This window comes from Amblyomma maculatum, chromosome 10, assembly GCF_055883805.1.
Source record: "Amblyomma maculatum isolate TAMU_Amacu chromosome 10, ASM5588380v1, whole genome shotgun sequence".
Taxonomy (NCBI): Eukaryota; Metazoa; Arthropoda; class Arachnida; order Ixodida; family Ixodidae; genus Amblyomma; species Amblyomma maculatum.
The window spans coordinates 110763325-110776954 of NC_139353.1; the positions used below are offsets into that span (position 1 = coordinate 110763325).

General features: G+C 50.4%; 1 protein-coding gene across 1 annotated transcript in view; it reads left to right on the top strand.

The window, feature by feature from the left end:
• Nucleotides 1-1533: 1533 nt before the first annotated feature.
• LOC146177235 (uncharacterized) overlaps nt 1534-13630 on the top strand; it is a 30629-nt gene continuing 18532 nt past the window's right edge. Inside the window, exon 1 of the mRNA XM_084581499.1 lies at nt 1534-1791. Coding sequence (XP_084437625.1) covers nt 1534-1791 — 258 coding nt within the window. The remainder of the gene's footprint in view (nt 1792-13630) is intronic.

A 13630-nucleotide genomic window follows, 5' to 3' on the forward strand; every position in this document is an offset into this window, starting at 1 on the left:
TCATTTACCTCTCCTTCGAAGCTGCACGAGACAACGTAGAGAAGCAGATGTAGTAAGGCAGGAATCAGCGGTGGTTCAAACAAAAGCTTTCACCTCATCACACTTTAGTGATCCAAAGTTCACACACAAATATTTTTTGGAATTACAAACTATAGGAATGATTAGGAACGCGTAAAACTTGGATAACGCTCATTCTGGAAGGCTGCTCTATTATCACAGCTATTAATAGAACAGCATTCAACAATGAGTATGCTAAAAGATTTACACGTTTTTTTTCGGTGCAATGCTTGCAAGCATATTCTCAGAAAAGGGAGTATCTACATCCTATTTTTTGTTAAATAAGTTACGGGGCTCGAGAGTCCGCAATTTACCGAATAGTTTCTAGCTTTGTGAATGTATATTGATATGGGCCTCTGACATATAACAGGATTGAATTGCAACGACGTCGTAGAAAATACGCCCCGAAGCTAATTTTCGCTGGCGGTCTTAATGTGAAAAGAAGCTGGAAAGTTTTTATCTGATTTTTTCAGCAACGCAGCCATTAATCCGCGCAGCAAAGATGCTTATATTGTTTGAGGAGAATGACCCATACGTCTTCATTATCTCAATTTTTCTTTTTTTCTTCCTTTAGGAAATAACAAATTGTGTTTCCATTGCTCAGCAGCAACGATCAAGAACCTTCTCCGACATTGCTTGTGCCGTCGCTCTCATTGGCAGTGGTGATTAGTGAGGTGACAACCGCGTGGAATAGCGCTGATAATTAAATCAGCCCAGCATAGTGGCTCGAACGTGCGAGTCCCCTCTCAGAGGACATAGAGGCACGTCTTAACAGACTGGAAACCAAATATCAAGAACAAAATAAAATGATACTTCAAGAAAACAGGCTGATGCTAGAACAGATTATTCCACACAACCTTGCAGTTCATGTGGCTATCGAAGACCTGAAGCAGAGTGTAGTGTCGACCATCACGGGTAGCGTTTTTCAGTCTGTTCAAAATTGGCTCACTCCTCAACTGGAGGAAATCAAAGCTAGCATTGCGAAGTCGGAACAACGCTGATGCAAAATTGTTAACCGCAGTCACACAAACTCTGAAGCAAATTGCGCTATGGAGCAACTCACCGCATATCCAACTGAGATTACTATGCCTACTCAGGTTCCTTCGCAGGTTTCAGTGGTGACGTCACCACTCAAAAAGAAAATCACGATGGGAAGCATTCAGCTCTGGAATAACCTACCACTTTTATTTATCCCGGCGGGCAACCCTGAACCTAGAATTCTCCTTGATCTAATTTCGCCTTCCCCTTCTATTAGCCTGTGGAAGTGTCACCCACTGTAAGCAGGCCGACCTACTAATTTTTCTTACAACATTCCTGCACTTTTCTGCTGTGGTAGCCCTCCAAGAGCCAGGGAGCGGCGTCACGCTTACAAATTGTAGTACAATTCAGCAGGACCCCCTCTCCTGTATCTGCGTGCATTAAAATTGCATGGCCATCCTCGTTGACCTATTCCTGAAAACAGAATTCTCATACGTAATGGTGGCCGTCCTTCCACTGCAAAAACAGGACCTGCAGCTGCACGTTCTCAACATTTACTGTTCCTCGAGACTGGCCAACATCACTTTCGCAGACCTTCTTAGCCGTGTTTTAATGGTTGCGGGCAGGGATCCTCTGATGATTGTGGGCAACTTTAACGCCTCCAGCGTGGTCTGGGGTTACGCGCGTGAAGAGAAGCGTGGACGTGAGCTGGCGGAACTTATGTCCACGCTGGACCTTATTCTTCAACTTGAGCAGGTAACTCTGTCATCTGCGACATGTGTCCGGATATTACCCTAACTAAAAACATTCAATATGCAGACTGGGTCAACACCTAGGAAACACTCGGCAGCGACCACTGCATAATAAATAGAACCATTCGCTCCCTCTCATTGGCAAAACTCTTCGCAAAGGCAAAATTACCTGAATGGACCAAATTCTGACAAACATACACAAACTCGATTCCCATTCAGGAACAAGGGTACCGAACCTGGTCCCAGCAATTAATCACCCCCCTGCGCTTCACAGAAACACAAACTTTCAGAGGCGGCCCAGGAGGTGTACAACCGCCTCCACCACCTCTGGGTGGCCCGGCATAGCCTTCTTCGTCACTGGCGCAGGCAAGAACACAATCAGGAGTTCAAAATTCGCCTCGCCGATCTCACCAAACGAGCGGCAGAGTAAACTGATTTATTTATAGGAAGCGAAAGGCGCAGTATCTGTTACACTTGTTTCTGTGGACACCTGAACTGCGCCGTGAGGGAAGGACGGAAGGTGGGAGTGAAAGAGGAAAGAGAGAAAGAGGAGCCGTAGTCGAGGGTTACTGAGTAATTTCGACCACCTGGGGATTTTTAACGTGCGCTGACATCGCACAGAACATGGACGCCTCTTCGGTTCGCCTCCATCGAAACGCAGCTGCCGAGGTCGGGTTCGAACCCGGGTACTCCGGCACAGTAGTCGGGCGTCTTACCACTGCACCACACCGGCGCGGCCCAACTCGCCGACTCTAACTGGGTGGCTGGATGCAATACGGCGGCGTGACAGATTCCAAGCCGGAGGAGAAGGAGGAGGAAAAACTTTATTTAGCCCTATATTTAATAATAATTGGTTTACAGGAAGGGAAAGGCGCAGTATCTGTCACACTTGATCAGTGGACACCTGAACCGAGCCGTAAGGGAAGAGATGAAGGTAGGAGTGAAAGTGGAAAGAGAGATAGGAGAGCCGTAGTGCAGGGCTATGGAGTAATTTCGACCACAGGCATCTTTAACATGCGCTGACATCGCACAGCACACGGACGCCACTTCGTTTCGCTTCCATCGAAACGCAGCCGCCGCGGTCGGGTTCGAACCCGGGAACTCCGGACAGTAGTCGGGCGTCTTACCACTGCACCACCACGGCGGGGCGTAGCCTTATATTTCTTGGCGGTTTTTGGGACGTTTTCAGAGATGTCTGCTTGTTGAATCCACAAGTCTTCTCCGTCGACTTCGCCCACTTTTGCACAATGGTCGGTTGCCCTCAGTCCAGGGCTCCGCTGGCCACTGCCGCCCGTTGGGCTCGCTGTACCAGACCTTGCTGGTCTTCGCAGCGGTCGCTGGACAGCAGAGTCTCCCATTGCTCCGCACTCGGGTTTCGAATTTTGGGGACCTCATCTATGTTTCGACAGGCCCTTGTGATGTGATATAGTGTTGGGTTTTCATCGCACCACGGACATCTGTCAGCGTATATGGTAGGGTGCATTTTGTTTAGTATGTGAGTGTTTGAGTATGAACACGTCTGTAATTGTCTCCATATGACAGCTTCCTCTCTGGTGAGAGAACTGTGCGGTGGGGGATACCGCATTCCTCTTCCTCTATAGTTTTCTAGTATGGCCGAGTATGCCTTGGGTGCTGGCGAAAGTTCCACGGACTCGTCGGATGCTCGGAAAGTAGTGTCTGCTCGAGCTATCCTGTCAGCCTCTTGGTTCCCTGCCACCCCCATGTGCCCCGGTACCCACATAATTTTGTGTCTGGTCTTGTTTTCATCGTGGGTTTTAATTCTGTCGCTCGCTTAGAAAAGTATACGGAGCGCGTGACGACCAATCCTACCATTCATGAAATTTCGACAGGCTGTTTGAGAGTCCGTGAGTATCATTAGCGACCGCCCAGCTCTATAGCCCTCCGCCACCGCTAGAGCAACGGCTACTTCCTCGGCCTCTGCTACTGTGCAGTGTCGGATAGAGGTGCTGGTTACTTCGCGTAGAGACGAATCGACCACCGTGGCCACTGGAATTTTGTTGTGTCCTCCTCTCGAGGTTCCGCGGCCTAACTGACCCCACCCAAACCCGAGTAGAAACACAAAAACACCTACAACGAGCCACTCACAGCTTAGATAGAGACACCTCAAAATTGGCATGCAAACTCCGAGATCAATATCTCTGTACACCACAGGACCCCCGAAGGTCCGCCCGCGTACTCGTATACAGGTTCTGAGAACGCGGAGCTGTACTGTTTAGGATACATGAACTGAAGGCAGCATTAGCAAAAATGAAGCGAGGAGCGGCACCGGGACGGGATCAAATCACGAAGTACTTGGCAATCTGCCTGATTCAGTCTACTCCACAATTCTGGCTTACCTCAACTCCAGTTTGTTCGGCGAAATACCACTACTAGTTAAATGGAAGTCGGCGCTTCATTCCCAAAGCTGGTAAAGTAACACAGACAACCTCCGCCGCATCTCCCTTACTTTTAGAGTGCAGCTCTTTGGCGTCCGTTCCTGGGTTAAGCGTCGGCGTCGTCGTCGGCCTCGTAACCAGCTCCGCCCCCTTTTCATCCCCCAGCGCTAGCAGCGACCGACTGATACCGCTGGATGCCGCTGACGCCGCTAGAGAGTCAAGATAACGTGACTGCATAGAACACCGTCGCCGCCATGCAGAAAGAGGAGGTGAGGGTCCCCCCCCCCCCGTTCCTGTGTGGTGGATAGGGTGCTCTTCAGTTGCCGACGCGCCTGTTACTTCACGTAGGCCCCGGCACGTCGACGAATACGTGACCACCTTCCCACGGCTAGACCTGGTTCTTGGCGCTGCGGAAGCGAGGGTATCATATTGTTTGCGTCGGCATCGGCGGCGTTGTCCCTGAAACCAACTCCGCAGCTGGGGTGACTCACTATCGGCGTCAGCAGCATCAGTCAGTCGCTGCTATCTCTTCCCTCCTCCCTTTATCGCGTTGTCCGCTTACTGCGCGCGCTTCTGCCCCCATCGTTTGCCGCTGGGTGTACACGTCGCCCCCCTCCCCCTCTTCCTGCGAGTCTCCGGTTGTCAAAGCGCCGGCTCGAACTTAATTCCTTTCTTCGCTCCTCATCCAATGCAACCCCTGTGCGGTGGCAATCAGAGAGCCAGATCGGCGGCGGCGGATCTGTATATATGCACCGCCCGAGCCTAAATAGCCGCTGCCGTTCGCCACTGCGAAATTATCTGCCATTTCTTTCTGAGCCATGACCGAGACGACCGGTGGAAGTCTTACTTCTGCTGCTGCTAAAGGAGCTGCCAGAGCAGAGGCCCAGCGCCGTCGCCGCCAGAATATAGAGCAGTAAGCGAGGCTGAAGCAGAAGCTCATCGCCGCCGTCGAGAAGACCCTGCTGTTCGCACCGCCGAAGCGGAGGCTCATCGCCACCGTTGAGAGCCACCAGGTGTAAGCGAGGCTGAAGCAGAAGCTCATCGCCGCCGCCAAGAAGGGAGTCTTTGTTAAAGGAATACGTGTGAAAAATAAAAAAAAAATTTGTGATAGCGCATACATGTGTTGCTCGATTTCTTTGCCTCAATCTATCGAAAAGGTGAAACAGCTTATTTGCTGCACTCAAATTTCGCATTAGGAAGTAACGTAATCGTCGGTAATTTTTAAGTAAGAAAGTTAATGGAGGTGATGGTGCGCGACAGGCTGTCTCAGTTTCTAGAGAGCAAAAATGTTTTTGCAGGCAGCATGATCTGGTTCCGCCCACACCTGTCCACATAGGATGTCCTGCTTCAGCTAAATCAGTAAATACTCAACCCGATCGAATATCCCCTCAATGATAAGGTAGTCCTCACCTTGGATTTGAAGGGGGCCTTTAACAACGTCACCCATGAAATTATTATAACATATCTTTCCCAAACAGATTGCTCCCAAAGCACCTTTAACTACATTAGGCAATTTCTACGACAATCATAAATCCAGATTCAGGGCACCGAACATTGCCCATACGAACTAGGCACGCAAGGGACGCCACAAAGAGCGGTTCTCTCGCCACTCCTATTCTATCTAGCTATGATGAGACTTCCCGCTCAGCTGGAGAGGGTCGACGGTATCCAGCATGTACTGTATGCCGGCGGCATCACCATCTGAGCTAAACACGGCTCGGTAGGAGAAACGGCGGCCAACTGCAGCAAGCGGCGGACATTGTAGACAACTACGCCCATCGTTGCAGCTTTCAATGCTCGCCGTCCAAATCGCAATTTGTGCACATACGCCCCTCATCAGAGTGCACCACCAAAATTGACCTCACCCTTAACAGTGGACCCATGCCCGAACACGACGAGATCTGAGTACTGGGCCTCTATTCACAAACATCGTAGAACTGACACAACACTGGCCAAGTATTGTAAGGTGGGGAACCAGGTGGGCTGCATGGGCCGCCGGCGGGTTTCGAACAAGCGCGGGGTGTTACGATGCAAAGACGCCTTGCGGCTGGCGCATGCATTTGTAACCAGTCGCGTCCTATACTCCGCTCCATACCCCCACCTGCGCAGATTCGACGAGAATACACTAGAGGTCATTCTCTTTAAATTTACAAGCGTGCCCTCGACCTTCCGGTCAACACCTCAACGAGCGCCTACTTGGCCTGGGGGTGAACCCTTTTAATGGATTGCGAAAGGCACACTTGATGAACCAATACACAATACTCCCTAAAACGCTGTCGGGTTGCCGTCTCCTTGCCCGACTACACATCCACCACTCAATTCACACGGAAGAGTACGTACATATCCCAACAGAGTGGAGATACGCTTTACACGTATACGCCCTCCTCCGGCCATCATGACAAGAGAGGACAACAGTGGCAGACGTCTTGCGCCGGAGAAAGCCTTAGCTCGCCACTACAGACAGTAACATGGAGTCTTCTACGTGGATGTCTCTAGCCCGCATCATGGGGGTTGGTTCGCGGCGCAATCGTCTATCAAAACACTAATAAATGGACTAACTTTCCGTGCACACAACATAATACACGCGGAAGAGGTTGCCAACTTGCTAGACGCCGAAGATCAGGACTCACAGGTCATCATGACCGACTCGAGGGGTGCATGTCGCCTTATCCAGCAGGGGTACATATCGTACTTCAACAGCAAAATTTTACGAAACAGCACTATCTCGGTGCCCCAGCGCATCGAACGATTATCTGGACTCGGGCTCACACTGGCCTTGAGGGAAACGAAACGGCCCCTGCCGCCTCCAGCGCGCTCCCTTTCCGGGCACCAACTCACCTCCCACGCCTCCGGACTCCGATCCCAATCCCGCCTACACTTTGAACGAATAATTCGATTCTGTTATTCTAGCCCTGCAATCTATCCTAAGCGCTGCAAGGGCCTTACAAAAGCGAAGGAGCGCATTCTTCTTCGTCTTTAAACCTAAGCTTTACTGTGCCCGGCAGTATTAAATACTTTGACCGCGCTTGCACGAGGAAATGCCCCCACTGTGAGGAAGTCCTCGGACATCTTCCACATGGAGGGAGCATGTCAGACACTCCCAATTTACCGCCCCCCCCCTTCCCGGGATGACTTGGTGGCGGCTTGCTCGGCAGCTTTGACCTGACGGCGCAGCGAGCCTTGGTCGAGCGGGTTCGGGCCGCGGCCGACGCCAATGGGCTCTCGTAAGAGGGAGACCATGTAGTAATTGTAAAGAGCGGCCCCTTAAGGACTGCTCCCGTACCCTCTCTGTGTACAAAAATAAATGTTTGTCATTAACATCATCTCGGACGGGTGTATGAAAATAACTGGTTCATAGGAAATACGCAGTATTTGTCACACTTTTCCGTGGCCACCTGATCCGTGCTGTAATGGAAAGGAGGAAGGTGGCAATGGAAGCGGGAACAGAAATAGGTTGCTTAGTGGAGGGCCACTGAGTAATTTGACCACCGGGGATCATTAACATGCACTGACATCGCAAAGCACATGGACACCTCTGTTTTGCCTTCACGAAACGGTGCCGCCGGCGGTCAGGATCGAACCGAAGCAGCGTGCTTAGGTTCAGCAGGCGAGCCGCGTCATTCTGTTCAAAACTGAAGCTATCCAGGCAGAAGCAAGCATTAAAAGGATGTTCCACTATATAATTAATGTTATCTAAAAATTTTCTAAAAGCCGATAACAGTTAAGCGCATTCTAAGTAGCAAAATGTTGTACATGCTAAATACAGGATATTAAAATAAGTGCTTGAATATTATAGCCAATTAGTTTTCTTCATACTTACGCATATATTCTAGTTTTGAGGCATGTCAATGGCACCGAAAGACTAGCAATCGGTGAGCAAGATAGGTGCCTGTGGTTTCAGCCTGCTAGACGCGTTTTTTTATTTTTCTAAATCTACACCTTTTATATTTACTGGCTCATGAGTGTGGACAGGATTTTAAGGTCAAGGCCTCTAATGCCTCATATTATCGTTAGCAAATGTATCCGCTTCGGGTGCGTGCCCTATATGGGTCAATGGCAATCACCATTGAATCGATACTTAATCAATAGAAATAAGATGATATCGAAACATGATTTGAGACATTGTTAGGATAATTTCATGATAATTTACCACTAATAATAAAATTGATAGGCAGATGCCCATAGGAACCCATGCATTTGGAGGTCATCGTAAGTACCTCCAACCACCACTCACTAGTTAAGGGTGCTTAACTAACACTAACCAGGCATTAACTAGTACTCAGAAAGTGCAAGCCATGGCTATCTCAAACCAACAGTAATGGTTAGACGTTTCAAGATGTCCATAGCCGTCACATGGTAATGACTGGATGTGACGTCATCATGACGTCACAGCCGGCCATGTCTAATAACTGGAAGGGATAGGACGTCACATCCGGTCATGACTGGTGATGGTACCAGCCAGGCGGGCGCTCGATCCAGCCGTCCATGCGGCACCTTTCATTTGGCGCTCCCTCGAACGCCGCACCACAGAGCATATATAGAAATAGACGCAGTACCGCAGGCATAAGCGGCGTTTAAAATTGGTTGACAGCAAAGAAAAAGCGCTGTATCTGTCACAATTTTAGTCTATCACAAATTGTCTCGCAGTCAATGCCTAAGCAGCTCGGCGGGGAAGGCTTCCGCTTTGAAATGAATTGTAGGATTATACATCCATCGGCAACTGCGGGTAGACACAAAACTATATTTATAGGCTCATGAGTGCGGTGGTGCTGGTGGTTAAAACATTTATATATAACAATAAATGGTTACAGAGAGGTGTTCGGGTTAGAGACGTATCGGTCCCCTCCCCTCACAATACTAGGTGGATCCAATATTCCGGAGCCCCATTGGCAAGCAACGCCGGCTGCATCCATTGAACCAAGGCCTTTCGAGCCTTGAGGTCTTGACTGCCGAGCAGGGCCGCCTCCCAGTCCTCTCTAGTTGGATGGTTGGATGGGGAATGCATGGGTTTGACTGGCACGCCCAGACCATGTGGAACGTGTCAGCCACCTCCCCACAGTACTGGCATGCACCATCAAAGGACGGGTTGAAATGTTTAAGCACCACCGGGCACAGTACAGTATTGGTAAAAAGTTTGATGAGGCGTTCGTCAGCGCGATCCAGTCCCTTACAAGGGGCTGGGTATCGCCTGTGCTCCTCCTTGTAGTAATCGGTGACGTCTTTTGTTGTAAGGGCCAGATTTTCTGATTGGGAGTAGGCTTCCAAGGACAGGGAGATAGCCCGGGGAGAAAGTGCTCGGGCGGCCTGATCGTTTCCCTTGAGTCCGTGGTGACCGGGTGCCCAAATGAGGTTATGCGGAGTTGGGGCTATGTATCGGCAGCTAGATTGCAGTATACGCCGGGCAAGCGGGGGAGCCCATTCCAGCCTATAATTCCGACAGGCCCCTCGCGAGTCGGTGATGATGTGTTTCGAATTGGGAATGGTGAGAGCCAGAGCGATAGCAATATCATTCGCGTGAGTTGTGCTGTAGGCTTTGAAAGTTAGCCCATTAACCGTGTTTGTGTTGTGTACGACTGCAGCCGTATACCACCCCCCGTTGTAAGGGCCGGCAGGACCGCATAATATACGTGTTGCTGGTGACCATAGTATCACTCCAACGCTTCCGCGCGCGCCTGGCGACGACCGTTATGGTCTTCTTTGGGCATGTTGCGGGGAAGGGGTCGGACCCGGAGGGCGCGTCTCCAGAGTTCTGGCACTCTCACACTTTCCTCAGTGTGGTAATCGTGTTTAACGTGTAGCCGGTCCAAGAGGCAGCAACCGGACGTGGTCTGTGTAAGACGCGTGTATTGGCTTAGTAAGTGGGCTTCTCGTAGCTATCGGAAGGTGTTCACCACGCCCAGAGCCAGAAGTCTCTGGTTGGACGTGCTGACCGGAAGGTCGAGAGCCTGCTTGATGACTTTCCGGTGGTTGGCCTCCAATTGATTCTCATCGTGTTTGCGCAGGTACAAGTAGGGTGTCGAGGTAATCCGCCCCGCTTGTTGAAGACGCGGCGGACCATACGACCCACCTGGTTTCCCACCATGCGAAGTTTGGCCAGAGTGGGGTCAACTCTGCGTTGATGGTGTATGAAGAGGCCAAGGACGCGGATCTCTTTGGCTTACCGGATCGGTCCCGAGGGGAGACTGATGCGAAGCTGAGTTGTGTCTCGAAGGGAGGGGCGTACGTGCACAGATTTAGCTGGGGCGCTCTGGAGTCCGCAGTAGGTCGCATAGTCGTCGACTACGGTCGCCGCTGCCTGCACGCAGGACTCCATGTGACCCAGGTTACCTTGCGTGGCCCAGATTGGGATATCATCCGCGTAAAGTGCGTGATGTATCCCGGGAAGAGAAGCCAATTTGGAGGGAAGATGAAGCATGGCTAAATTGAAGAGCAGGGGAGACACGACAGCGCCTTGAGGTGTTTCCCTCGAGTCGATGGTGTTCTGCCCGTGTTCTGCATCTTGTATGCGTATGTAGGCTTGGCGGTCTGTAAGGAATTGTTTTATGTAGTTGAATGTTTTGTTACCACAGTTGGTGTAACTGAGCTGATCGAGGATTACTTCGTGCTTCACATTGTCAAATGCGCCTTTAGGGTCCAAGGCTAGGACCACCTTGTCATTATGGGGACATTCGACAGGATCCAAGATGTCGTGGTGGAGCTGAAGGAGTATATCTTGTGCTGATATTTGAGGGCGGAAACCGAACATGGTGTCTGCGAAAATCTGCTGTTTCGAGAAATTCGGAGAGTCTGTCGCGCACCATTGTCTCCATCAGCTTGTTTACACAAGACGTGAGAGAGATGGAGCGAAGGTTCTCCACATCAATAGGTTTGCCCGTTTTCGGGATAAAGGTGACGAGAGCCGATTTCCAATCGAGAGGGAGAGGAGTGTCTCCGTCCCAAATACTATTGATGTATTTGAGAAGCACGACATATGCTGCATCGGGAAGGTTGGCCAAAAGCTTGACCCTAACCTTGTCGCGCCCGGGTGCAGTGCCGCGTTTCATCTTGCTTAAGGCTGCTCAGAGGTCGTGGAGCTGGAAAAGAGTGTCCAGCTCCGTGTTCTCTGCCTGCATTCGAGTAGGCAACCGCCCGGGGGTTCTTGGTGGTGCACAGGTATCGGTCCCTGAGTGTGTGCGCTAGCTGTGTTGTCGTTCCTGTAAAGTTTTGCATGACTTTATGTAAGTGGCGTTGAAGTTCCGCGCGTGTTTGTCTTGGATCAATAAGCGCGCGGAATAGGCGCCACGTATTACGACCACACTTTTGGCGCGCAGTCGTGTTGCACCTGTCTACCCAGTTAGTGTCGGCTAGCTGAGCTGCATATTCCGCGGCTTGATGTGTGAGTTCGAGGATGCGTTTTTTGAGGCGTTAGTTATGTTTATGTTTTTTCCGTATTTTGGTGAGGCTGCGGCGGGCCTCCCAAAGATGTAGGAGGTGGTTGTCTACGTCCGTTTGCGCTTCCGTGAGCTGCATCTGCCTATCGTGTTGTTTCAGTGCAGACGTGAGTGATTTGTACCAGGTGCCATATCCCGACTAGAGGGGGTCTACGATAGACAGAGAGGTGCGGAATTTTGTCCAGTCCGGGACACGAGCTTGTGTTTGTGGGCGTTTTAGTGGATGAGTGTAGATGGTTGTGTAGATTATACAGTGATCGCTACCAAGAGTTTCCTCTGTGTTCAGCCAGTCGGCAAGGCGTATGTTGCGTGTAAATGTGAGGTCCTGGCAAGTGCCGCGTTGAATCAAATTTTCTACACGTGTTAAGATGGTGGGGTCGGTGTGGAGGGTGCGTCCGAGTGTAGAGAGAAGTTCCGCAAGCTTCCTTCCAAGTGTGTTCTCCCGGGGATACGCCCAGAGCCTGCTCTGAGCAAAAAAGCGACAATGAGAAGTGGGTCCTTTCCCGCTACCTGCATAGCTTGCGTGAAAATTGCGCTTAACGTAACATTCTTAAGTTTTGGGGGACAATAAATGATTAGATTGTATACAGGTGGGTCAGACCGCCTTAGGTAGCAGTACCGACACCATCCTGTACGCGAAGGATGGTGTTGTGGAGAATGTGACTTCCTGTGCAATATATTGCCTGTGAACAAGTATAATGTCTGCGGGTTGTGTTGAAATATAGTGTAGTTTGTGAGCTGCATGCCGGCTGCTTTCCGCCTTTCTGGATATGTTCTGCTATGGTCTAGAGAAGCAGACGAAACAAGCAAAGTGCTGGTATGTGTATGCCAAGACATTGCGCACGTCCGCCATGCTCTGCAGCCCCACAACACGAACCACTACATTTGTTTGACGTTAACCCTGAAAGGACGAGTATGTTCTATAATTGCCGCTTATATTCCACCGAGGGATGGCTTGACAAATCATATCTTTTTTCAACAATCCAGTTTTGTGCAGCTCCTCGTATTATTGTGGGGGACTTTAATGCTCACCACCCTCAGTGGGATAGTGCCATAATGAGCAATAGAGGAAGAGACCTGGCAGACTTTATTCATACGCAAGATCTCGTCAATATAAATGACGGCTCACCGACGTTTCTACGCGGAACAACCTACAGCAGCTGCTTGGATGTGGCGTTTTTTACCAGAAGCCTCCATCCCTCCGTTTCTTGGTGTAGTGATGTGGAAACACATGGGAGTGATCACATACCAATGTACATATGCATCAAGTGGTTTGCACCTGCCACTTCACCTCGTGTGCAATACACAGACTGGCCCGCCTTTAGGGCAGCGGTGGAGACTTCCAGCGTGGACCTCCAGTCACCCTTTCAAATAGAGGGACTCATTACTTCCTCTCTCAGTGAGAACACTCGCTATGTTTGTGTGGCGGTGTCAGTGTCCAGCATCGACGTGGAATTCGAGTGGCTTCGCGCGATCCGTCGGCGGGCTGAAAGGAAGTACAGAAGAACGAAATCCGCGCAAGATCTCGCACTTTCTCGCCGAGCTAAATGACAAGTTTTGCGCCACCTGGAGAGGTTAGGACGACGACGTTGGAGACAGTTCTGCTCATCACTGGATCCCCGTAAGCCCCTGTCGCGTATCTGGCATGTTGCGAGAAGCTTGCGTACACCTCCGCGAGAAAGGCACTCTTTTCGTGCCCTGGCCCTTTATCAACGCCGCAGTGAAGTTGACGTAGCTGAAGATTATTGTAAAATGGTTGTGGGCACAAACCAGGCACAGTTACCAATTTCAGAGGTTTTTGCACCACCTTCGCCGAATGATCAATATGACGTGCCCTTTACAATAGCTGAATTTGACGCAGCTATTGCTTCCTGTCGGCAGTTATCTGCACCTGGTCCTGACGGGATTACGTATTTAACCTTATCAAACCTAGGCAAGGATGGTAGAACTGCACTACTTAATTATTTCAATGATATATGGGCTTCTAGTACTGTTCCTGAACACTGGAAAATTAGCC